General features: G+C 38.2%; 1 protein-coding gene across 2 annotated transcripts in view; it reads right to left on the bottom strand.

The window, feature by feature from the left end:
* The window catches only part of INTS8 (integrator complex subunit 8), a 52,166-nt gene that overhangs the window by 8,453 nt on the left and 17,339 nt on the right, over positions 1-26,374 (bottom strand). The window contains exons 10-21 of one of the 2 annotated variants that reach the window (XM_027607663.2): positions 25,927-26,092; positions 19,808-19,878; positions 19,302-19,477; positions 18,028-18,161; positions 16,567-16,677; positions 12,518-12,719; positions 8,426-8,547; positions 5,227-5,411; positions 4,575-4,608; positions 3,653-3,709; positions 3,500-3,561; positions 672-790 (exon numbers count right to left, since the gene is read on the bottom strand). In XM_027607663.2, the coding sequence (XP_027463464.1) occupies positions 672-790; positions 3,500-3,561; positions 3,653-3,709; positions 4,575-4,608; positions 5,227-5,411; positions 8,426-8,547; positions 12,518-12,719; positions 16,567-16,677; positions 18,028-18,161; positions 19,302-19,477; positions 19,808-19,878; positions 25,927-26,092 (1,439 nt within the window). The remainder of the gene's footprint in view (positions 1-671; positions 791-3,499; positions 3,562-3,652; positions 3,710-4,574; positions 4,609-5,226; positions 5,412-8,425; positions 8,548-12,517; positions 12,720-16,566; positions 16,678-18,027; positions 18,162-19,301; positions 19,478-19,807; positions 19,879-25,926; positions 26,093-26,374) is intronic. The other variant, XM_027607673.2, reaches the window with a different exon arrangement.

Below are 26,374 nucleotides of genomic sequence, written 5' to 3'. Positions count from 1 at the left end.
AGCAGACTCCCCGCTGAGCAGGGAGCCTGACACAGGGCCCCATCCCAGGACCCTGAGATCGGACCCGAGCCAAAGGCAGATGCTTAACTGACTGAACCACTCAGGTGCCCCTAGAATAGAATATTTTAAAATAGCAATTTTACAGGGGCGCCTAGGTGGCTCAGTCGGTTGAGCATCTAACTCTTGGTTTTGGTTCAGGTCATGATCTCAGGGTCCTGGGATCAGTCCCCGCATCAGGCCCCCAGCTCAGCGGGGAGTCTGCTTGTGGATTCTCTCCTCCCTTTGTCCCTCCCCACACTGGCTCTCTCTCTCTCTCGCTCTCTAAAAATAAATAAGTCTTTAAAAAAAAAAAAAAAGAATAGCAATTTTATAAACTAAACTTTAACTTCTTTCCCTAAGAATATTTTTAACCAACTTAGTAGACGAACATTCAACTTAAAAAAAAAAAAAAAACAGAAAAAAAGGTAGTCAATATAAAAAATTTAAAAGTATCGGTTCAGACCAAATGCTTAACACGGAAAAATAAATATATTAAGTATATCTAGGAAGAAGAGCTAGAGGTCAAAAACAAGATTTAAAGTACTGGGGAAAAAATGTGTCATGCATTTATTTTCATTTCTAAAAGTGCTACAAAAGAACAAAAACACAAAGCAACCATACATCTCACTTACCAAAATAAATGTCTGCCTGAATAATTAGCCAGGAATGGGTGCTGGGGTTTATACTGAGGGCGTACCGAACTAGCTCTTTCACCGTGATAGCCACAGCTTCAAAGTCTACGGACTGGAGGCTTTAAAAAAAAAAAAAAAAAAGACAATGAACATTAATCTCTATTTTTCAACTTCAAATTCCAGACACATTTATTAAAAACAAAGACTTAGTCAAAATTTAAGTGACCATAAATATAATGCTAAGTGTTACTAAGAGTAAATATACTAAAACTATCACAGCCAAGTCTAAGAAAGTGGGAAGGGGAGGGAATGGGGCCAGCTGCTCTGAGCCTGGTTAAACCTGGAAGGACTTTGATACAGAAACAGAAGCTGAACTGTGGGGATAAAAGCCAGCCCAGCCCCCAAGAAATAGAGCTGATAGTGCCCACCTCCCAGAAGCAGTGAGGCACGGTGGGAGACACGACAGGCTCTGGAGTCAGACACACATGAGGTTCCAGACCTAACCATAATTCACTACCATTCCCAGTATAGTGAAAAAGGAACTGTGGTTATTATCGGTAAATACTCAACTATACATTTACAGCTAAATGAGTTAAACTGGTTTATGATATAAGAAATTTACAAAGTGGGAGCACCTGGGTGGCTCAGTCGTTAAGTGTCTGCCTTCGGCTCAGGACATGATCCCAGTGTCCTGGGATCGAGCCCCGCATCGGGCTCCCTGCTCAGAGGGAAGCCTGCTTCTCCCTCTCCCACACCCCCTGCTTGTGTTCCCTCTCTCGCTGTCTGTCTTATTAAATAAATTAAAAAATAAATTTATAAAATGTTAACAAGAATTCTATCTACATATCAAACAACTGATCTTAAAATAGTAATGCTTAATCCACGCCATTCTCACACTATTTTTGGAGTCAATAAAGACTCTTGTTCAAGAGGAATGCTTTTTCTGGTCATTTAGTCACATTATATTTTCTCTAGGTCAATTTACATTAAAGTAGCTTTATCATGAAGATAATGGTTATTAAGCCTATATGTGCCAGTCCTTATTCTAAACACCTAGTTTAGAAAATATACTAACTTATTTAATCCTCACAAATCTGAGGTAGGTACTATTCTTATACCCATTTAATAAATGAGGAAATTGGCAAAAAAAGCAACTTATCCAAGGTTATATACCAGGTAAGTGAAAAAGAGGCTGGGACTCCAACCCTACCAGTCTAGCTCAAAGCCCGTATGGTAAACTATTCTTTTGCCTCATTTATAAACACACACTGAAAATCAGTCATTAAGTTACAATCTTAAGATAAAAACGACATCACAGAGATGCTACCAAGGATCAATTAAAAAGGCAGAGGATTTGTACCTGATTTTTGGACTGCTATCGAACATACTAAATTTTATATAAGACGCCCCTGGGTGGCTCAATCAGTTAAGCGTCTGACTCTTGATTTCGGCTCAGGTCATGATCTCAAGGGTTGTGAGGTCGAGCCCCACATCAGGCGCCTGCTTAAGATTCTCTCTCCCCCTCTCCCTCTGCCCCCCCCCCCACCTGGTTCCTGTATGTGTGTGAAGAAAAAAAAATTTCATATAAAAATTTGCAGTTACGGGATGCCTGGCTGGCTCAGTCAGTAAAGCATGTGACTTTTGCTCCTGGGGTTGTAAAATTCAAGCCCCATAATGGATGTAGAAATTACCTAAAAATCTTGAAAAAAAAATGTGCAGTTACAATGTTGTGTAGTACGCACATTTGCTTCATGAAGCATCGTGATCCTTTGGGAAACAAGCCTCAGTAAGCGGAGTAAAGGGTCACCTGCCCACTTCTGACCCTCCAAACCTCTACATGAGATGCGCAACTACTTCTAATCTCTAAGACTGAGATGAAAGCAAATTACTCTCATTCTATAGACTGCTTATCTACCTACTAAAATCTTTTCTTCTTCAAAGATGCCACTAAGAGCAACAAAATAAGGCCTAGTCCTGCCCTTCAGGCACAAAGCAAAAAAAAAAAAAAAAAAAAAATATATATATATATATATATATAGGGGGATGAGGAAGGAAGAAAAAGTAACTTTTGCGAGGAAAGAAATGGGACTCCTGAATGAGAAATTGCTATGTATAGGAAGAGAAATGTGTGTATGGTTTCTTCTTCCAGATAAAGAACATTTTCTTCTCCCTCTCCAAAATTCCATCATCTTATTGTGACTCTCGGGAGATGAAAGAAAGAACATTTCTTAAAGTACCCAAGAACTTCTTAGTAACTAAAAGGGGTTTGGGAGCCTCTATCACAGTGTTAGAACAGACCTACAAAGAATTACAAAAAAGTCATCTTCAGGGCGCCTGGGTGGCTCAGTCGTTAAATGTCTGCCTTCGGCTCAGGTCATGATCCCAGGGTCCTGGGATCAAGCCCCGCATCGGGCTCCCTGCTCCGCGGGAAGCCTGCTTCTCCCTCTCCCACTCCCCCTGCTTGTGTTCCCTCTCTCGCTGTGTCTCTATCAAATAAATAAAATCTTAAAAAAAAGAAAAGTCATTTTTCAAATAGATACTTGTAAAAGATGTAAAATGCTGGAAACCTAACAGGAAATCAAATTTTTGGGGGGGGCCCTCGATTTTCTAATCCTATGCCTTGATAAGTCATCAGGATCACTTAGGGATCTTTCTGTTGGACTGAAGGCTGGTATACCTTTTTAGGAAAATAATGACTGCAAAGAGAAACAAACTTGGCTATAGAATCCTAACAGATTATAGCCTTTTAGTCAAATTATTCAAGGTTATCTGTATCAGGATGGTTTCTAAATACATAAATAATAAATATAAGCTATAATACATCTTACTTGGGGATGGAGGATGGCCAAATAGAAATGTGCTCAGCTGTAATATCATTCACAATGTCCTCCTTAAAAGGGAAAAAAATTTTTTTTAAAGTGTGATTTTAAAAGGAAATTTCTTTCAAAGATTTTTTTTAAATGAAATTATGAAATACTGACCCGAACATTGTGAAGTTTCACAAAGAGTGACAAAATAATGGTCAAAACCAATGGTTCCTATAAGAAAGAAAATACAGAATCCTTAAATATTATACATGTTTAATATTCCTGTCAACCTCAGGGATACCAAGTATTTTCTCTCAAAAAATTCTTTGACTTTTGAAATGCACCATCTTCTTTAGAGCATATACTACAGGTCTAGTTTATTTTTAATCTCATGAAAGAAATCAAGCATACAATTTACACAAAAATTACCCTATTTAGGGGCGTTTGGGTGGCTCAGTCAGTTGAGTGTCCAACTCTTGGTTTTGACTCGGGTCATGATCTCACAGTCGTGGGATCGAGCCCTGTATTGGGCTCCATGCTCAGCATGGAGTCTGCCTGAGATTTTCTCCCTCTCCCTCTACCCCTCCCCCGCGCATATGCGCATGCAGGTGCGTGCTCGTGTGCCCGCTCTCTCAAATAAAAAAAGTAAAAGAAAAATTACCATATTTAGGTAACTGGCTTACAGCACTCAAGTCCTCAGATGACTTTTGGAATTGAGCAAATACATCTCCTTCCAATTAGTACTTCCAGCTATCTCTAAAACAATTAACTTTTTATTCCTTACAATAATATTTAAAGGATGGAATCTAGGTTATGTCCAGTAAATACATGTAATGTTAATCCTAACAAAAATTAAAGCTAGGCTTCACACATCCAGCCCTATTAGGAAGACTTCTTTAAAATTTAAAAAATATCTGTTCTATTCACTAAAACATGTTAAGGTAAATGCAAAATGAACGTGTCCATTCAGACCAACCCATCTTCAGGAATGATCACTGATGCACATTATAGACAGCACTTAAATAATCAGCATTTAAACACACTATTTTTCAAAAAATCAGCAGTAATAATTAGATCAACTTTTAATAAAACTTACCCGTAATTTTTTGATAAAAGAAAGTAGTTCGCTCCTACAAAAAACACAAATGTTGTATATACATTTACTATATGAATTAAAAAATAAATTATAGATGGTTTATTCCTAACTCTCCAGTTCTGCATGTATAAAAGAATATAATGTTCTACTATCATACTAAGCTAATAAATTAACTTCTCTGGGGGCGCCTGGGTGGCTCAGTCGTTAAGAGTCTGCCTTCAGCTCAGGTCATAATCCCAGGGTCCTGGGATCGAGCCCCACATTGGGCTCCTTGCTTAGCTGGGAGCCTGCTTCTCCCTCTCCCACTCCCCCTGCTTGTGTCCCCACTCTAGCAGTCTCTCTCCCTCTGTCAAATAAATAAAATCTTAAAGCAAAACAAAAAAAACTCCCGTTTTAATCACATGTGACTTCTTCAGTACAATGCAATCATAGGCATCGCTGATTCTGAATTCCGGAAGATATTAAATGATTAACAATCTCTTAAAATAACATACAAACAGAAGATATTTCCAAAGGTGGCCATGTCAGTCCACAGATCAGCAGAACTCTAACACTGTCCATCTTTATGATATACAAAGATAAAGTTCGATGTTCTTGAAACAGTACAAACAGTACAGATAATAACTCAAGAAATAAACTGATAGAAACATACCGATACATTATGCCTAATGTAGATTCCCTCTGCTTTATTAAACTGACTCTGCCATCGTTTCCTCGTTTGTGTTGACTGGACACACTACAGATCTGAACAACAACTTCCCAAAGGTCTTTAGCAGTCCGTCTACTTTCTTTAGGGCCAGGAAGTTCTTTGCATGTAGCCGCTAAAAGCTGTCCAAGCTATAACATGAAATACAGAAAACACACAAAAAATAATTTACAACAACAGAACTACAGATATAAGTTCTACTATTAAGGCACACTTGAAGAAAGAAGGATAACTACCCAAATACACCAAAGTTATTTTTTGCTGTGCCTTCCATCCAACCACTGAGGAATTTAGAGCTCACTGTACTGACAGATCGGGAATCTGAACGGGCAAGAGGATGCTCTGGTCCTTCCACATTATAAAGCTCATTTTTTCTACACAATTAAGGTCTAACGAGGACAAAAATAAGTACAGTCTAATAAGAACAAAACTGAGACAAAGCAAAGAGGTATGTGATTTATTAAGAGTGGGAGGGGGGACACCAAGCTGGTAAATAGTATGATCCAACTTAAAAGGGGTGGGGGGCAGGGTGCGTGTGTGTGTGTGTGTGTGTATGTAATGGAATGTATATACAATGTTAACTGTGGTAAAGCCCAGAGATGCAATTAAAATAGTGCTTTAACTTCACACACACACTTTAAAAATCATTAAAAAAAAATTTTTTTTAATGAAAAAATGAGGGGAGAAATCTGGAAATTGAAGTTGGCAGAATAAGGGAGTAAGATTTAGAACAACCTTTGTCTAAGACAAATGGCAGCCACTGACTGGGGCTATTATAGATATGAGGAGGCAGAAGGAAGGACAGATTACCGAAAGTGAATGATCTGAATAAAGAAGTCTTGAGGACCAAAAATGCAAGAAGAACCCATAAAGAGTGGAAGGGCTGAAAGCAAAAGGCAGAGAAAAGACAGGACCAAAATGTAGAGGAAAAAACAGGCTCAAGTCAAATTCAGCACTTCTTTCCCTCTGTAATTTCAAAACAAGAGAGGGCCCCTCTATCCTCTGTTCTTATTAAATCTTATATATCATCGCTCTTTTAGAGAGTGAAATGGCAAGGATAATTTCAAGTCCATCAGGAGACCCCAGATCCCTTACTGGACCTAGAAGATATTCATAATGGGGTCCCCACTGCTTATGGTAGTTTCTTTAATAAGATGGCCATATTGGGGGCTCCTGGGTGGCTCAGGTGGTTGAGCGACTGCCTTCGGCTCAAGTCATGATCCTGGAGTCCCAGGATCAAGTCCTGCATTGGGCTCCCTGCTCAGCAGGGAGTCTGCTTCCCCTCTCCCACTCCCCCTGCTTGTGTTCCCTCTCTCGCTGTGTCTCTGTCAAATAAATAAAATCTTAAAAAAAAAAAAAAAATCCTTCCAGACTTCCCTACACATGTGTATACATATTCCACACCAAATTCCAAGTTTGGAAACGGCTCCAAATTATAGTATCTTCAAAACAAAGTCCTTTACTCTAGACTTCCTTCTCAGATCCCTTTTACCTTAACATAAACGAGGGAGCCAGGGGCCAACTAGGGAAGGGGACACACAAACCCTAACCAGATAAGATGATGAGACGCCACAGTGAATCTTCAGTAAGGTCACCACCTATCCTTCCTCCTTTTGGGCCCGATCAGGGGGACTGCACGAAGCAATGGCATCACTCAGCCCAAGGTCAGGGAACCTGCAGCACAATACCCTGTGCCCTTCCACACTGCAGGCCCTCAAGCACGCACCCCATCCTGCCACTGCACAACTCCACAGAACTCACTGTGGAGAGAAGCAAAGAGAAGCTACTGTACTGTCCTGAGCAACAAGCTAGGATCCTAAGTGGAAATCTCTTGGAACAAAATGGTTCTTTCATCTGAGAGTTGAGTAAAGACCAAGACTATGGGGCATAATCAGACAAGTACTCTAGATATGAGGAACTCACATCACAAAGTTCACACACACACACATCCCCCCAAAAAAACAAAACAGATATAATCCAATGTCTAATATTCCAAAGAGAAAGAGGATTCAAATTATGACAATAAATTTTAGGAACAATTGTAGAGAAGACAAAAAAGAGGAAAAACTTTACAAAAGAAATCAGTAAATCTTCAAAGGACTGAAATGAAATGAGCTGTTTTTAAAAGGACATATATTATGAGGAAAAAAACAAATAACCAAAGACAAATGTAAAAAAGTGAGAAAAGTCTTGCAAGAGTTCCCAGATAACCACTGATTTAAGAGACTATGTACTAAAGATGAGAGCAGATAAACAAAAAGCATACGAACAGTAAGGAGGAAATCTGAAAAACCAAACGCACAAGAAAAATGTTAAATCACTAAATGTTATTTTAACAATAAGACCAGAAAGGGAGAAAAGTCCACTGCTTATTTAGGGTATACATAATATTTGCACAAAACAGACACAGTCTTAGGGAAAACTCCAGTCTCTATTTCTGTTTTCTCCACCCAGAAACATTTCCAGTTGCACAGGACAGATATAATTAAGAAACATCTCAGCACCAATTCATTGAAGGCATTCTTTCACTGGGGTCTAATTCCATATACACAAACAAGAATCAGGCCCAAATCTAGAGGAGGAAAGAGGCTCTAAAGAAGGTAAGGTGCTCAGATGGAAATCAACTAGAAGTGTACCCCTCCCAGCTCTACTAGTTCATACACAGGTAGGCCCATGTATTCCAAACTTTAAAACTAGAGTTTATTTTGATCAAAGCAAGAAAAGCTGACTAAACCTCTCATTAGCTTAGGGTTATACCAAAATGTTGTCTGTTAACTAATTTCTGCTCGCGTTCTCATGAACGCAAAACTATACTTTTAATCACAAACCAACAAACATTTGTCCAATCTTCCACTGTAATATAGAAATTGGACAAGTTCCCTAAGTAGTACAGATCTAAAGAAACAGGGACACCTGGGTGGCTCAATCGGTTAAGCATCTGCCTTCAGATCAGGTCATGATCCCAGGGGTCTGGGATCAAGCCCCGCATCCGGCTCCTTGCTCAGCGGAGAATCTGCTTCTCCCTCTGCCTCTCCCCCTGTTAGTGCTCTCTCTCAAATAAACCTTAAAAAAAGAAAAGAAAAGACCTAAAGAAACAGGTACAATAATCCCAACCTAATAATCCCTTTATTTAAACACAAGTTACCTTTACATATGGATTATTCTGAAGCAGAAACGCAGGAACTTGCAGTGTAAGGTATTCATTTTCCCTCCAGTTTAACATAAAAGCAACGCACTCCTCAGCAATCACTTGACGAAGAGGAATATCTAAAAAGCCAAAGAAGAAAACAGTTGGAATTACCATCATAACATTAAAATGAGAACAAAGCAAACATGTACTAAGATTTCAGGTGAACAAATTAAAAACAGTTACACAGATGAAAACATGTAATAAAATTGTAACAAATCTGAATAAATGTACCATTTTAAATATTTCTGCTAAGATGTAATAAATACTCCTCAGAAACAAGTCAACTTTCAAAAAATATTTACTGTGCCAAAAACAATTTTAAATAAAAAGTGATGAGAAAAAAATCACCCAGAATTGTTTTGGACCAAAAAAAAAAAAAAAGGGGGCAGTTTTGCACATAACTTCCTTTGAAATATTAAATATACTTTAATATTAAATGTTACAAATTTTATAGCTCAAAGTATATAATATTCAGGTTTTAATATACTTCAGCAAAAAGAAAAATCCCAAGAATGCTGAATAACAATGTTAACTTAAAACAGGGAGAGCTATTAAACTTTTTGAGTACTTATAGTCTTTCTAAAAGACTGCCTGTGGCTATTAGTTTATATCTCACCTTACCCAAAAAAGGATTTGACAGGACAGAGAGTTATAGGAACACAGCAAAATATACATTCTTTGCATCATCGTCAAGAAAGAACAAAGAAGGGAAATTGGTATCCTCAATGCATGCATGTCACTGAGTTCTTTACATTTTGCCAAAGGCAGATCACAACAGCATTTGGCTCCAACGCTTCCTTTATTCACCCAGCACTCCCCAACAATAACAGAGCAATGGTTTTTTTTTTTTAATGATTTTATTCATTTATTTGACAGAGACAGACACAGCCAGAGAGGGAACACAAGCAGGGGGAGTGAGAGAGGGAGAAGCAGGCTTCCCACGGAGCAGGGAGCCCGATGTGGGGCTTGATCCCAGGACCCTGGGATCATGACCTGAGCCGAAGGCAGACGCTTAATGACTGAGCCACGCAGGTGCCCCAACGGAGCAATGGTTCTTACACATAAATTAGAATCTAGGGAGAATTCTGATACAGCCTGAAAAGCAGTGATTTGGAGATTAAACTTCCCTTTAAGCATCTGCAATGCAATTAAGCATTATTTCTAAATGTAGAGTCCTATGCTGTAACAGGCACCCAGAGTAGGCCTAGAATTCAATTTTGTTGAAATCCTAGGAACATCACAAAGACACGTGTGTCAAGAGAAAGTAAGCTGGTGATACAAAGGTATTAAAAGCTGGGGAATTTCGGGGCATCGGCTTGGTGGGTTGAGCATCCAACTTTTGATTTCAGCTCCAGTCACGGTCTCAGGGTCGTGGGATCAAGCCCCATGTTGGGCTCTTGCTCAATGGGGAGTCCGTTTGAGATTCTCTCCCTCTCCCTCTGCAACCCCCCCCTCACTTGTGCACGTGCGTGCATGCACGCGTTCTAAAATAAATCTTTAAAAAAAATTTAATAAAAGATGGGGAATTTCTCCCAAAAGACATCACTGGTGTTAGAATAATTAATCTGTAGCCCTTATTTATAAATGGAAGGTTGGATCTTTGTCAATTAAGATCACTTCCTATTCCTGATAGTAGAGCCAGGCCAATCCACCTACCCTCTTCTACACAGGGCATGCATCTAATTTTATCAAAATTGACCCAATACCACCAGGAAACAATTTTTCCTTAAAAAAAAGGGGGGGAGGAGGGGCACTTGGGTGGTAGTCAGGTGTTTTGACTCCTGATTTCGGCTCAGCTGGTGGGACTGAGCCTGTGCTGGGCTCTGCATTGGGCGTGGAGCCTGCTTTTCTCTTTCTCCTCCTCCTCCCCCTACCCACTCTCCCATGCTCTCTCAAATGAATAAACCTTAAAAAAAAAAAAAAAAGGGAGGAGTATGTGGCAGATGACCCCTTTTCACACCCCTCCCCCCTATCATGACCCATGGAGAGACCACTGTACGCACCCTGACTCTCCTGTCAGAGGATCAGAGCCAGGTGTCTGAATTCAGGGACTGTAGTCTGTAACAGAGGCTCGAAGACAAGGCACTGCACCGTGCTTATTCCTAACAATAAACGACATCCTTGCCTTTCCATTTTAAACACTACTTGTAACACAAACTATGGGACAAGCAACTGAACATCTAACAAAGTAAGAATTTACATAAATTAGGTGCAGTGCTAGGAGTCTTGGACCAAAAACAGAAAAAAAAAAAAAAAAGTGATGTGAATTCCAAACTACTTAAAGGTCAAAAAGGTAGAACAGACCTGTGCTTATTTAAAGGCATTTCCATCTACTTCAAAGAGTAAGAGCAGAGGCTTAACCAGGATTGATGGATTCAAATCACTGTTCTCTTACTGTGTGACTTTGGCCAAATTCCTTAACCTCTCTGTACCTGTTTCCTGATTTACGAACAGGGATAATTAACGCAGCAGCTACTTCACAGAGCTGCCATGAGGACCAAATGAGTTCTGTACCTAAAACTCTTCCAACAACATCTGACTTGCAGCTAACACTCAACAAATGTTAGAATTTTAAAAATTCCTTACTTTTCATTTTAGAGAAATCATGTATGAAAAACCAAACTTCCACCTTTAAAAAGAAAACACACACAGGAGCATGTGTCAGTTGATAGTGCCAGTATATTACTAGATCAATTTTTAAGACATTACAGGGCACTGATGCATTAAAGCTCAAAGGTATTCTATCAACAGAGTGCTAAAAAGTTGTACTATCTGCTAGAAATCAGAATGTAATAACAATTAAATTAATCCAAAAGACTCCAGAAGGCCAGAAGCCATTTCTTTTAGCGCATTACTAGCACGTTCCTTCATACTTCAATTTTACAGCTTTAAGTATGTACAGTAGGACTTACTGTTCTAAAATTACTAGAACATGTAAAATTAAGAAACTTCTTTAAGCAACATTTACATACAACAGAGATCATTTATATAATTTTTATACATATTTCATAATCATATAATTTATATAATTTCCATAACATTATTTTTTAAAGATTTTATTTGACAGAGAGAGACACGGCGAGAGCAGGAACACAAGCGGGGGAGTGGGAGAGGGAGAAGCAGGCTTCCTGGCAAGCAGGGAGCCCAATGCGGAGCTCGATCCCAGGACCCTGGGCAGACACTTTAATGACTGAGCCACCCAGGCGCCCCTTCATAACATATTTATACTTACAAATGGACACAGAATGGTCTGTTCCTAAGGTGACAAGTGAGTTCCTGACCCACTGGCAATCATTTTGATGATTTCTATGATGGTAATGAGGAATTAAACATTCAACCTATACTTACAAGGACATTTAAATTCTTTGCTAACAGAGTATCTTAAAATTGCAATACAGTTTTGTAGTGTGAACAGCGTTCCCTCAAAATGCATTTCCACTCAAGACCTGAGTTTCCTCACGTAGAAACAGGGTCTTCACAGATATACTTAGTTAAGATGACATCATACAGAATTAGGACACACCCTACAACCAATGACTGGTGCCTTTATAAGAGGGGACACACACACACGGAAAGCCATGTAACAAAGGAGGGAGAGACGGGAGTTACACACACACACACACACGGAAAGCCATGTAACAAAGGAGGGAGAGACAGGAGTTGTGAAGCTACAGGCTAAAGAATGCCAAAGATTGCTGGCAGCCGTCTGAAGCTAGAAAAAGTGAAGGAAAGATTCTTCCCCAGAGCCTTCAGGGGGAGCATGGCCCCGCAGACACCTTGATTTCGGGTATCTAGTCTCCAAAAATATGAGAGAATACATTTCTGCTGTTTTAAATCATCTAGCTTGTGGTACTTTGTTATGGTGATCCTAGGAAATGAATAGTTTCCTACATTATCTTCAATGTTCTCAAGAGAACTCCACATTTAATTGCTTCAGGAGAGCAATAACTTTTTTAAGGTGGCAAAAAAACAAGAAAATGTTTCAGACTCCTCCCTACGACTACTTGAGTACCGCACTTCTGAAACGTGGCTCTGTGAACATCTTACCAGGAAGCCTCATCTCCAGATACCCCCGCACCCTACTAATAAGATCAGAAGGAGGCCTCTCTCCTGACTGCCCCGTTCCAGCTTCATGGGTATGAATATCCAAAAGCAGCATCTCATTCAGCATGACCTGACGAAGTTTCGGTGAGAACTCTGTTACCAACTCCAAACAAGCAGCAAATAGCTGTTTGGCATGGGAAAAGTCCTACAGAAAGAAATAACAGATCACTGGGTCACTTTTCCTCTGGAATCAAAACACGTGCATCCTTAGGAGTACAGAGCAAAGAGAAGAATTAATTTAAATGGTTAACAGTGGTTGTCTTGGAGAGTGCGGCTAGATTACCTTTTTCTTTATCATCTGTGTCACTGATTTATTCCGATACTTAATTCTTTTGTAATTTAAAAAAATCCAATAAACAGTATAAAAACATGCTATGTTACTAAACAAGTTTTACATAAACTGTAAAACCAAAAAAAGCTTTTACATAGCTTATATACATACACATATATTTTATATATATAAGCTATACATATTATATACATACACATAAATTATACATGTCACATACATATATGTATAGAGAGGATGCATACAGATTCTATGACAAGTACCCTATTATACCTAGGCTATTCAGAATTGGCTCTTACACTCTTCAAAAAGGTTTCGTATTCTAAAATCTTTGCACACAACCTTACTAGTTCACATAATTGGCTAATAAATCAAATTCACTATAATCCAACCCTTTTCTTACATCTGCTTCTAATTTTTTCAAAGAGTAGTCTTCATTCATTCATTCTCTCTCTCCTCCCACGTGCCTCCTTGACTCCCACAATCTGGCTCCTACCCCCATCACAATGAAGAAATAGTTCCTATTACACAAAGATCTTCTAATTGTGCAACTTACTCAACACTTTTTAGTTATCTTACAGGACTTAAGGGCAGCATCTTGGTGCTGCCCACTCCCTTGTTCTTGACAGTCTCTCTCTTCCTTTGGCTATTATGACTCCACCTCTGTTTGGTCCCCGTACCCATCATGCCACTGTTTCTTGGACCCAATGTTGCATCCCCTAGATTCTGTATATTCACCCTGGGTGATCTGAGGCCTCCCAAATCTGTATCTCTAGCCCAGACCATCCCCCAAGCTTCAGGCTGTTTCCAACTGCAGGCCCAAATTAACCATTGTAAAAATGAATACTCAATCCTTCAAAAATGTTTGTCTGCATATTCACTTGCTGGCAACCAAAGCAGAAAGCTGAGCATTGCTCTCCATTCTTTGCTCCCTCCTGCCTTCCACAGCACATCAGTAAGCAGTCAATTCTAGATTTTACCTCCTAAATGTTTCCCTTTGTTCTCTTCTATCCTAACACGTGTGCCACTTACTAGCTGCATGACCTTAGACAATTTAATACCTTTGACTCTGATTTCTCACCTATAAAACTGACTGTACTGCGTGTGTGAAAAGAGTAAGTGAAAGAATAAATATATACGAAAACTGCAGAAGTCTCCATTCCCAATAAATGTTAGTTATTTTAGGGGTGGAAAAAGAAAAGCTGCCAATGACATGCCCCCTATTATAAACTTTTTTTATCTAGAGCTGTATGGTCCAATATGGTAGCTACCAGCTATAGGTGGCTACTGAGCATGTGAAATGTGACCAGTCCAAGTTGGGAGGTGGTTTAAGTGTAAAATACTAGATTTTGAGTGAAAACCTAGCACACGCATTAAAAAAAAATCTCAGTAATTTTTATATTGCTTATTTGTTGAAACAATAGTTTAGATATATTGGGTTAAAATGTATTAAAATAACTTTTGTACTTCTTTTGGTATTTCTAAAAATGTGCTGCTTTTTAGAAAATCATAAATAACATGTGGTTTGCATGTTATTTCCACTGGAAGTGTTGAGCATGCATCACAATTACCTGGTGAGCTTATTAAAACAGACTGCTGGGGCTGTCTGTTTCTGATTCCCCAGCTTCTGATTCAGTAGGTCTAGGCTGGGACCCAACATTTTGCATTTCTAACAAGTTCCCAGATGTGGCCAATGCTGCTGGAGTCACAATCACGCTTTAAGGACCTCTGGTTTACAGCACTATCTATAAAAGGTTTTTTGCTCACTTTTAAAAACAGTTTTACATAAAAATTTATAGCAGAAAGTGAATATTTAAGCTTGGAAATTTTTTTTTGGAAGTTTAAGGAGATGCTAAAGTATAGTGTAAATATGAACTTTTTGAATAATTACACTATTTTTGTTTTAAAACATACATGCATTTAGAGATAAATCTAACAAAATACATGCAAGATTTGTATGCTGAATATTACAGAACTTGATGAGATAAAGACATAAATAAATGGAGACCTAAGTAAATGAAGACATACACTAAGTTCATGGATTAAAAGACATAATATTGCCATCAATTTCAACTGTCCCCAAAATTGATCTATAGATTCATTGCAATCTGAATCAAAATCCCAGCAAGCTTTTCTTCCCCCCTTTTTTAAGTGAACACTGAAAAGCTGATTCTAAAATTTATATTAAAAAGCAAAGGGGAGGGGTGCCTGGCTGGCTCTGCCTTCAGCTCAGGTCATGATCCCAGGGTCCTAGGCTTGAGGCCCACGTCGGGCTCCCTGCTTGGCAAGAAGCCTGCTTCTCCCTCTCCCACTCCCCCCTGCTTGTGATCCTGCTCTCACTACCTCTCTGTCAAATAAATAAAAGCTTTTAAAAATAATAAATAAATAAATACCAAGGCAAAGGGGAGGGGCGCCTGGCTAGCTCAGTCGGTAGAGCATGTGACTCTTGATCTCAGGGTCGTGTGAGCCCCACACTGGGTGTAGAGAGTACTTAAAAATCTTAAAATAAGTAAATAAAAAGCAAAGGAGAGGAAGGGAGCACCTGGCTGGCCCAGTCAGTACAGCATGCAACTCTTGATCTTAGAGTAGAAAATTCAAGCCCCACGTTGGGCGTACAGTTTAATCTTTTTAAAAAATAGTAAAATTTAAAAAGCAAAGGACCTAGGATAGCCAAAACCATTTTAGGTACAATAAAACTGGAGGACTTGACAGCACTTAGTTTCAAAAGTTACTATAAAGCTCAAGTGGGACTCCTCCCCCACCTTTTCAAAGTAAGCTGGAAAAGGACAATTGTGAAAAGAAAGGGATGTGAATAGAGAAACAAGACACGTGAACTCTAACAGTATTTTCAGGCAGATGGATTTTAGGAAAGAGAAGAAGAAAAGCTGGGAACTGCTTCCCTTAAAACTATAAGGTCTACATGGTGGACTTCTAGCTAGAAGACTGCTGGTCTAGAAAACCCAACCACCTTAACAAAGCTCACACAACCTCTGTACAGGCTGCATCCGACTTCCCCCTCCTGCCTCATCACAGCCTCCCCTCACATACCAAGTGGCACTCTAACATCAGCTCACTGCTTCCAGGCCCCACGTACACCATCCTGTTTCTTATCTCTGAGCTCTTCCACATGATGCCATCCTTTACACCTCGTTGACTTATTCAAGTCTCGAGGTTTAGCTCAGGATTTCTGCCTGAACTAAATTTGGAAATGCCATCTTTAACCTGCCTCTAGAATTTTCTGTACTAATACTTGCACAATTATATCATCTAATATCATTTAACATTTCACTTATGTCTTGACTTCCCAAATAGATTACAAACTCCTTATGGAAAACAAACTACAAAAGTAATTTTAAGGGATTTGGAACACAATTTTACTAACTGAATCCTAAAGACACCATAATTTTTCATGGTCTCTATATTTTTTTTAAAAGGAATGGAGCTGTGTCCATATATCCAAGACCACTTTGGTACAGTTATGAGGGTAAAGGAAAAAGAACAACAACACCTTTTAAAATATACTTTTAGAAGGGGGGGGAACTTTTTTAGGCCTATACTAGATCAAGAAAATATGGGAAATTCTGACTCCTGGGTTTTATGATAAAATTAATAAATCATTTTTGTTTCTTTTGTTGTTTTTTTAGGTCAGACCCTGAATATAAAGCATATTCTTAACCAGTAGTTAATGTACACTTTTACTCACCTTAACAGTACTGCAGTGTAAACCTTTGGCCATAAGAATGTAAACCAAATCTCTTGTTAAATTGTCTTTAATTCCCAGGATAACCCCACTATACACAGAAGGTACTTCCCACTAGAAGAGATAAAAAATATATAAACACACATTCACATACACAGAAAGCCAAATCTAGGGAAGAATCTTTCAATAATCTTCAATCACATTTAAAGAAGTCCTGGAAAGGTCACTTTTATAGAGAAAGGAAAATGACAGCCATAATGAAATGCTAATAAAAATGAACATATTCACTATAAACCAGTAATAAATTAAATGGATTGGAACTTTTTTTTTTAAGATTTTATTTATTTATTTGAGAGAGAGAGAATGAGAGACAGAGAGCATGAGAGGGAAGAGGGTCAGAGGGAGAAGCAGACTCCCCGCTGAGCAGGGAGCCCGATGTGGGACTCGATCCCGGGACTCCAGGATCATGACCTGAGCCTAAGGCAGTCGCTTAACCAACTGAGCCACCCAGGCGCCCTGGATTGGAACTTTCTAAAGGATAACCTATAGAAAAAAAGGGAAAAAAGCCCGAGGAGTATATGTATTAATTTATGTGATCCTCACCAAAATACGATGAAGTAGGTACTATCATCCTCATTTTACAGATAAGAAAAGCGAACACACAAATGTCAAATAACTTGCCCAAGACTTAGGACATAGCTAGTTAAGTACAGAGGCTGGGATTCAAACTCAGGCAGTCAGAACTCCCTCTCTTTACTGTGCTACACTTCTTCATCTATAAAAATGAGCACTAATAATAACATCAATATTAATGAAGCCCAACACTAATGTTCAGAGAAATTTTTCATTCCACTGCACTTACATTTCAAATCCCATAAAGTTCTGGCTGCCTTTTTACGACATTTTCAGCACAGAAGTATGCAGTGAATTAGGCATACTGCCATACAACTGTAATTTCTCCCGTATCTATGTGCTATCTCCCTTGTATCTTCAGCTACAGTCCACTGAAATGTTCTAAAATTTATTTTCATGTGCACTTTGCATGCAGGAAAGCTCTTGAATAGATAACCTTAGAAACAGGTAAATCCATTAGCTGGGTATTTTTAAATGAACATATAAAGCCAAAAATGTCCTAGAAAGTTTTAACGAATCAGTTCCAATATTCAGGCTTTAGACTTCAGGAGGGTATTAATAAAAACAAAAATACTCTATAAGCACATAGCAAATACCAGCTACAGACTGCATAAAGAATATTCCTTATACATATACTTACAACTTTAAAGTATACGGAGATGCTATGACAATATATAGGACATAAACTTATTTTTAGAGGTTACGGAGCCTCTCCCCGACTTGTGCGCGCACGCATTCTCTCAAACAAAATTTTTAATTTTGTTTTGTAAATAAATTACATCAGAAAATAAGTGTAATTTTCTTATCTGTTCTTGACGAAGGGTTTCTAACCTTGTTAGACACGGTCCAGAACTGGCGCTCTGAAGTCATACCATGTAATTCAATTAAAATCTGTCGAATCCTCCAGGGATCCACTGACAGTATCAGCTGATGCTCCAACTGACCAATGTTGACACTTGCTGAAGCTAAGAAAGAACAGATTTCCATTTCAATAATGACTTAATTCAAAGAAATCCTTAATCCTACAAATATGAGAATGATAATTTGTTGAGAGAAATTGTGTATGTAAGTATCATATGTGAGAAACAGCTCTCATCTTCAGAACTCATTCAACATAATGTAAATTACATATTAATTTTATCCGCCTACAGAAAACCTAACAGTTTGTATTAAGTCTGCATTTAATAAATAAATACAATGAAAATATAAACAAAGATAAAAATCGTAACTGGTTCACGGAAAGAACTAGGTGGAATATATGGAAAAAGTTAACTTATGTAGACAGTCTCCTACTTTCAAACATAATGTGTTAATAAAGGCACGTGTAAATATATTTTTGTTTTAATAAATACTAAAAATGTGGGTTTTTTTTTTTTTTAAGGCAGAGGAAGAGAAGGTGGAGGCACCGCCTTCCCAGAAAACCAAGATCATTAAAATCTCCAATTACAACTGGACTTTCAGATAGTCTTCATTAATCCATTCCCAACAATTTAGGTCTTAATGTCATTTTTCCTAGTGAGGTTCAAAGCAGCTACAATTTTGTTTTGTTAAACCAAATGAATTATCTCACCTGTATTAAGCTCTAAAGCTTATGTTTCTTATTAATGAAGAACACTACATCTTCTACTTGTATTCATAAAATAAAAGCAAAAACAGAAAAAAATCATCAAATAAATAAGGCAAAAATAGCCATGTTGCCAAAGAGGAATGCTTAGCCAGCAGACAGTGTCACACAGCACTGTAGGCTGAAATGCACGAGAGCCTGTACTTTTTGTGAGTCTCAGGACCCTTTACCACTCCCCTCCCAGCTCTCATTTTTACCTCCAAGACAGCATCACCTTGGTCTATTTCCCCAGCTAGAATCTCGTATGTAACTAGGCCTCAATCTCCATTAAACACAGACTCAGCAGAGTTCGGCATTTAATGCTTAGACAGAAATACAACTACAAAAGACTGGTAAATTTCTAATTAATTACTGACATAAGTATAAATTAAAACAAGTGAGAGGGCAACCTCAAATACACTGAGGGGCAATGTAATAGAAGGGCAATATAATAGAAGGGCAAAATGTGCCAACATTTTCGCTAGCAGACTAGAGAGCTAACCTGGGATATCATAAAATGAAGTTACAGGTTTAATGCACAGATTTACTCTAGGGGATCTCTTCCTCATCTGATCAACAAGTAGCTTTCGTTCTTCATCTTTCAACAATGTAATGAAAAGCTCATGTGAAGAAATCATGAAAACATACTGCAGATCTTCCAACCCCAGACACACATTCCTAGATCAGTAAAAATATTGTAAAACAAAAAAAGTTTATAATTTAGTTTGGGAAAAACAATCATATTAACCAATCTTTATTAATAAACCATTTAACAAACTACCACTTCATAAACTGTATAATATTTGAAATAGATTTAAAAAATTTTTGGTCCTTATTTAAAATTGTGAAGTCAATGTCAAAATATACAAAAAGAGTAATATCAATCCTGAATTTTGTGTCACTACACAAATCTGAACGTAACTGGCTCGCAAATGACTGCCTGGTTATAAGACATGCAGGATAAATACAAAAAGTAATGAAAGTTAAGGGGGAAAAAAAGGCACTTACTTTAGAAAAGCAGCCATGTTTCCCTTCAAAGAATCTGAAGCTTTTTCTAAATTTATTGATCTTGAACATACCTAGGAATTTGAGTAATTTTTATTTGAATATTGGCACTTTAAAAAAACATACCCTACGGTTTGAAAGTTTACATTTAAAAACAACCAAATTCTCCTTCAGGCACATATCAATCACAGATTTATCTAAGTAATTTAAAAGATGAGACTGTGAATAAGAATCATTATGGGGAGAGGGATTGGAATGTATCAACAACTGCAGGTATTTACATGAAATAAAGAATAACCTACCTAGCACGGTATAGAGTTTTCCCAGAATGTATAAAGTACGTTAACCAATTCTATGAGGTGATAAACTCTACAGTAGCTCCAGTCAGAAAAGTGAAAGAAGATTCATCTGAGATAGCTGAATTGATCAGTAACAGCTAAAGTATATAGAACCAATGATTAAGAAGGTAACCAAGGTTTTAAAAATAAACTGAAATTAAAAAACAAAAACTAGTTGTGGAAATGTCAGTTATCTGCAAATAACAGTCTCATAATATTCTGAGTTTATTCATCAGATTAAGACTTCTCCCATATATTACTTAACAAGAAACCAAAATAAAGCAATCAGTATAAAAGTCCCTAACCTCTGGAAATTGTCAAATATTCCCTAATATGTTAACAAAAAATATAGAATGTTCATAGCAGCATTACCCATAATAGCCATGAACTGAATTTAACCCTAAAGTCCATCAACTGATAGACATACAAAATGAACAATGAATAATGTATCCATTCAATGAAGTATTATTCAGCCACAAAAAATAACGGAGCACTGATACATGCTACAATATGGATGAAGTTTGAAAACATTTACTAAAGTCAATTTAAAAGGAAAAAAAAAAAAGGACCACAAAGGGGTGCCTGGTTGGCTCAGTTAGCTGGGTGTATGACTCTTGGTTTTGACTCAGGTCATGATCTCGGGGTCCTGGGATAGGGCCTTGTGTTGGGCTTCCCACTTGGCGTGGAGTCTGCTTGGAATTTTGTGTCTCCCTCTGCCCCACCCCCGCTCACATCATATTCTAAAATGAAATCTTAAAAAAAGGGGGGGAACCAAATATTATTTTCTTTTGTATGAACTGCCCAGAATAGGCAAATCCAGAGACAAAATTAGATTAGTAGTTACCTGGGGTTAAAGGGACTGAGGGAAAATGAGGGATGACTACTAATGGATAAGAAGTTTTGCTGTGGGGTAGAAGAGGGAGGATGGAAAGTTCTAACACTGACTGAGGTAGCAGTTGTACAAATCTATGAACATACTTTAAAAAACCAAAACACTGGATTGTACACTTTAAATGGGTGAACAGTACAATATGCGATATACCTCAATAAAGCTGTTATTAAAAGGGAGGGGAAAAAAGGAGCACCTGGGTGGCATAGTCAGTTAAGCATCCAACACCTGATTTAGGTTCAGGTCATGATCTTAGGATTGTAGACTGAGCCCCACATCAGGCTCCACGCTGGGTGTGGAGCCTGCTTATGATTCTCTGCCACCTCTCTCCCTCCCTCTCTAAAAAAAAAAAATAATAATAATAATTTTTCAAGTACCATGCTCAGAAACAGCATTGTAAAAGTTCTATGCTCAGATGAATAGATTATCAGCATATAGCACATCTGAACATCTTGATGTGCAAAATGCTTATTACATCGTAATAATTTTGCTCCACACTATATTAACGATCTTATAATAAGTAATACCTGAATATGCTTTCATGATAGCTTATTCATAGTGATGCACTGTACATGTGTCATGAAACTTAGGGAACAGGTGTTAACTTCTGATAAGCAATGTAACAAATGTGTTAATTAAGCTCAATTCTTAAAACATGAAATAGGGGGCATCTCTATAAATGCTGTAAATATTTCTTTAAATATTTTATTTGTTTATTTGACAGAGAGCCCAAGTGGAGGGGTGGGGGTAGAAGCAGACTCCCCAGATGAGCAGAGAGCCCAACACGGGGCTCAAACCCAGGACTCCTGAGATCATGACCTGAGCTAAAGGCAAATGTTTAACCAACTGAGCCACCCAGGCGCCCCAATGCTATAGACATTTTAAAAACTTAATAAACTTAAAAATGTAGGTGAAGGGGGGGTCACCTGGGTGGCTCAGTTGGTTAAGCATCTGACTCTTGATCTCAGGGTTATGAGTTCAAGCCCTGCATTGGGCTCAATATGGGGCATGGAGCCTACTTAAAAAATTTAGTCTTTTCCTCCCCGGCTGCTTGAAGCCTCGCCGCCATCATGAACAACACAGTAACTATCCGGACCAGGAAGTTCATGACTAACCGACTACTTCAGCAGAAACAGATGGTCATTGATGTTCTTCACCCTGAAAAAGCAACGGTACCTAAGACAGAAATTCGGGAAAAACTAGCCAAAATGTACAAGACCACACCAGATGTCATATTTGTGTTTGGATTCAGAACCCATTTTGGTGGTGGCAAGACAACCGGCTTTGGCATGTTTTATGATTCCTTGGATTATGCAAAGAAAAATGAACCCAAACACAGACTTGCAAGACATGGCCTTTATGAGAAGAAAAAGACATCAAGAAAACAGCAAAAGGAACGCAAGAACAGAATGAAGAAAGTCAGGGGGACTGCAAAAGCCAACGTTGGTGCTGGCAAAAAGAAGTGAGCTGGAGATTGGACAACAGAAGGAGTAAAGATGCTGCAGTGGCTTTATCTGTGGTGGTTGTGCAGATTTTTCATGAGAGGATCAATAAAGTAAGAATGTTAATATGAAAAAAAATTTAGATTAAGTGGATAAATTCTTAGAAAATAACCTCTTGAGGGTCGCCTGGGTGGCTCAGTCGTTAAGCGTCTGTCTTTGGCTCAGGTCATAATCCCAGGGTCCTGAGATCGAGCCCCACATCAGGCTCCCCACTCTGCGGAAAGCCTGCTTCTCCCTCTCCCACTCCCCCTGCGTGTGTTCCCTCTCTCACTGTCCCTCTCTCTTTGTCCAATAAATAAAACCTTTAAAAAAAAAAAAAAAAAAACTCTTAAAAATAATCAGGAAAAATAGACTACCTCTATACCCACTGATGAAACTGAAGCAATGCCAGAAATCTTCCCTTACACAAAAAAACCTCCAGGCCCAAATATTTCATTGGTAAATTCTACCAAACACTTAAAGAAGCAATGAGTTCATTTTTATGGGAACTTTTCCAGGCAAGAAAAAAGGTACCCCAATTTATTTATGAAGTAAGCATGACCTTGGTACCAAAATCAAAGGTAGGACATGAAAAAAAAATAGATGTATCAATCTCATACACGAATGTAAAAGACCTTAAAATATCACAAACTAAATCCTGCAGTATGTATTTTAAAAAGATAACATATACCTAAAACTAATGTTATATATCAATTATATCTCAATTTAAAAAAAAAGCCATGACCTAGCTGAATTTACTACAAACAAGCCAAGGTAGTTATTAAGATTTTTGCAGCCACCGCAGAAGACAGGATGGAGATTCCTCAAAAACTTAAAACCAGAACTACCATGTAATCCAGTAACCGCACTACTGGGTATTTACCCAAAGAATACAAAAACACTAATTCGAAAGGATATACGCACCCCCATGTTTACTTCAGCATTGTTTACGATAGCCAAACTATGGAAGCAGCCCAAATGTCCACTGATAGTTAAATGGATAAAGATGTGGTATATATAATAGGATACTGCTCAGCCATAAAAAAGAATGAAATCTTGCCATTTGCAACAACACGGATAGAATGAGTATATTGCTAAGCGAAGTCAGTCAGTCAGAGAAAGACAAATACCATATGATTTCACTCACATGTGGAACTTAAACAAATGAACAAAAGAAAAAAGAGAGAAAAACCAAAACAGACTCTTACCTACAGAGAATATCTAGAGGACTACCAGAGGGGAGGGGCGTGGGGGATGGATGAAAAAGGTGAAGGGGATTAAGAGTACTTTTATCTTGATGAGCACTGAATAATACATGGAATTGTTGAATCACTATACAGTAGTATACCTGAAACGAATATAACACTGTATGTTAACTGGAATTAAAGTTTTTTTCAAAATTTAAAAATATGGCGCCTGGGTGGCTCAGCTGGTTAAGTGTCTGCCTTTGGCTCAGGTCATGATCCCAGGGTCAAGGGATGGAGACCCGTGTCTCAGGCGCTCTGCTCAGCAGGGAGGCTGCTTCTCCCTCTCCCTCTGCTGCTCCCCCTGCTTGTGCTCTCTCACTCTCTGTCAAATAAATAAAAATAAAATCTTAAATAAAATAAAATGTCTATACTACCCAAAGCAATCTACACATTTAATGTAATTCCTATCAAAATACCAACAGCATTGGGCGCCTGGGTGGCTCAGATGGTTAAGCGTCTGCCTTCAGCTCAGGTCATGGTCCCAGGGTCCTGGGATCGAGTCCCGCATCGGGCTCCCTGCTCCTTGGGAGCCTGCTTCTCCCTCTGCCTCTCTCTCTCTCTCTCTGTCTCTCATGAATAAATAAATTAATAAAATCTTAAAAAAAAAAATACCAACAGCATTTTTCACACAACTAGATCAATCCTAAAATCTGTATGGAACCACAAAAAACCCTGAAAAGACAAATGCAGTCTCAAAAAAGAAAAGCTAGAGGCATCACAATTCCAGATTTCAACTTCTATTACAAAGCTATAATAATCAAAACAGTATGGTACTGCCACAAAAACACACACATATTAATGGAACAGAACAGAAAGACTAGAAATTAACCCACAATTATATGGTCAATGACAAAGCAGAAAAGAATACCCAACGGGGAAAAAGACAATCTCTTCAACAAATGGGTGTTGGGAAAACTGGACAGCAACATGCAAAAGAATGAAATTGGACCACTACTGCATACCATATACAAAAATTAACTAAAAATGGCCAAAAACTTGAATATAAGACCTGAAACCATAAAACTAGAGGAAAACATAGGTAATAAGCTCCTTGACCTCAGTCTTAATGATTTTTTTTTTTGGAGCTGACTCCAAAGGCAAGGGCAACAAAAGCAAAACAAAAAACAGACAGATGTAACTACATCCGCTTCTGCATAGCAAAGAAAGCCATCAACAAAATAAAAAGGTCAAAAATAGTTGCAAATCATATATCCATTAAGGGGTTAACATCTTACAGCAATGAAAAAAAATCAACTATAAATGCATACAGCTTGGAAAAAATCCAATAAACATGTTTCGTGAAGGAAAATAAAAAATACATTTTGTATCAACTTCATTTCTATAAAGTTCAAAACAGGCAAATTAAAGAATATTCTTTAAAGATTATCACAAAAGGCAGGACAGTGGTTTCCTCAAGGGGAGATGGAGAGGGTTTGGTAAAGGGCATAAAAAGGACTTCTAGAGTGTTGGCGATGTTGTATTTTTGTTTTTTGTTTTTTGTTTTTTTTTAAAGATTTTATTTATTTATTTGAGAGAGAGAATGAGAGAGAGAGAGAGAACATGAGAGAGGGGAGGGTCAGAGGGAGAAGCAGACTCCCTGTTGAGCAGGGAGCCCGATGCGGGACTCGATCCCGGGACTCCAGGATCATGACCTGAGCCGAAGGCAGTCGCTTAACCAACTGAGCCACCCAGGCGCCCTAGCGATGTTGTATTTTTGGAACTAAGTGGTATTAATTGTGCTTTATGTATTTTTCTCAATGTCTGTTACATCAAGACAGTTAAAGAGGTAGAAAGATGTAACACGAACACAGATTCTGGAGCTCACGGAAGAGGTTAGAGTTAGGACTTGGCAATGTTTAGTCAACAGGTGACTGAAGCTTTAAATAATTAAAAAATGATATGGGAAGATTAGTGAGCCAAAAACAAAACTACTGTAAACAGAAACACTAAAGGGAGAGAAAAAGAGACATCGATGAAAGACCAAGGAAAACCCAGTAATGGAGAACTAGCAAAGAGCTCTAGCAGAAGAAAAGGTCGGAGAGAGGTCAGGCGCATCCAACACTACAAGTCAGATGGAGAGAGAAAAGAGGGCACTGGATTTGGCAACTAAGAAGTCATTGGTAAGTTTACAGCAAAATAACAAATCAAAAAGGGAAAAAAGTCTTACCTCAAGAAGAAAGTCTATTTTCTCTTTATTAGGTCTAAGAAATAGCTGGTTAAATTGAACACTAATCGCTCTACCTTCCAATATATCACGGACTGTGTTACAGGCACAGACTTTAAAACAGATTTCATCTAGATCTTCATTTCTGTAGAATACAGAAGTAGACCCACTAATATTTCTTTTTAATAAAAGAAAGGTATATATTACAAAACCAAATTCACAAGAATGAGTTATTTATCCTTGAGAGCTAAGATTTTAAGTTATTCAAGCACATGTCAAGGGTGGGGATAGAGCAGAACAGAAAAGTTTTAAATCTGTCATGGATGATTTAATTACAGCTTAGGTAATAGAACCAAATTCTGCTAATTTTTCCTAAGTGCTTTTAAAATGGCTTAGATGAACATTAAAGTGGCTCCTCTGGGCTGTGTTAATTTCCCATTTACTAATAAAG

This window comes from Zalophus californianus, chromosome 4 (assembly GCF_009762305.2).
Source record: "Zalophus californianus isolate mZalCal1 chromosome 4, mZalCal1.pri.v2, whole genome shotgun sequence".
Taxonomy (NCBI): Eukaryota; Metazoa; Chordata; class Mammalia; order Carnivora; family Otariidae; genus Zalophus; species Zalophus californianus.
This window is presented reverse-complemented; position numbering and strand designations above follow the sequence as displayed.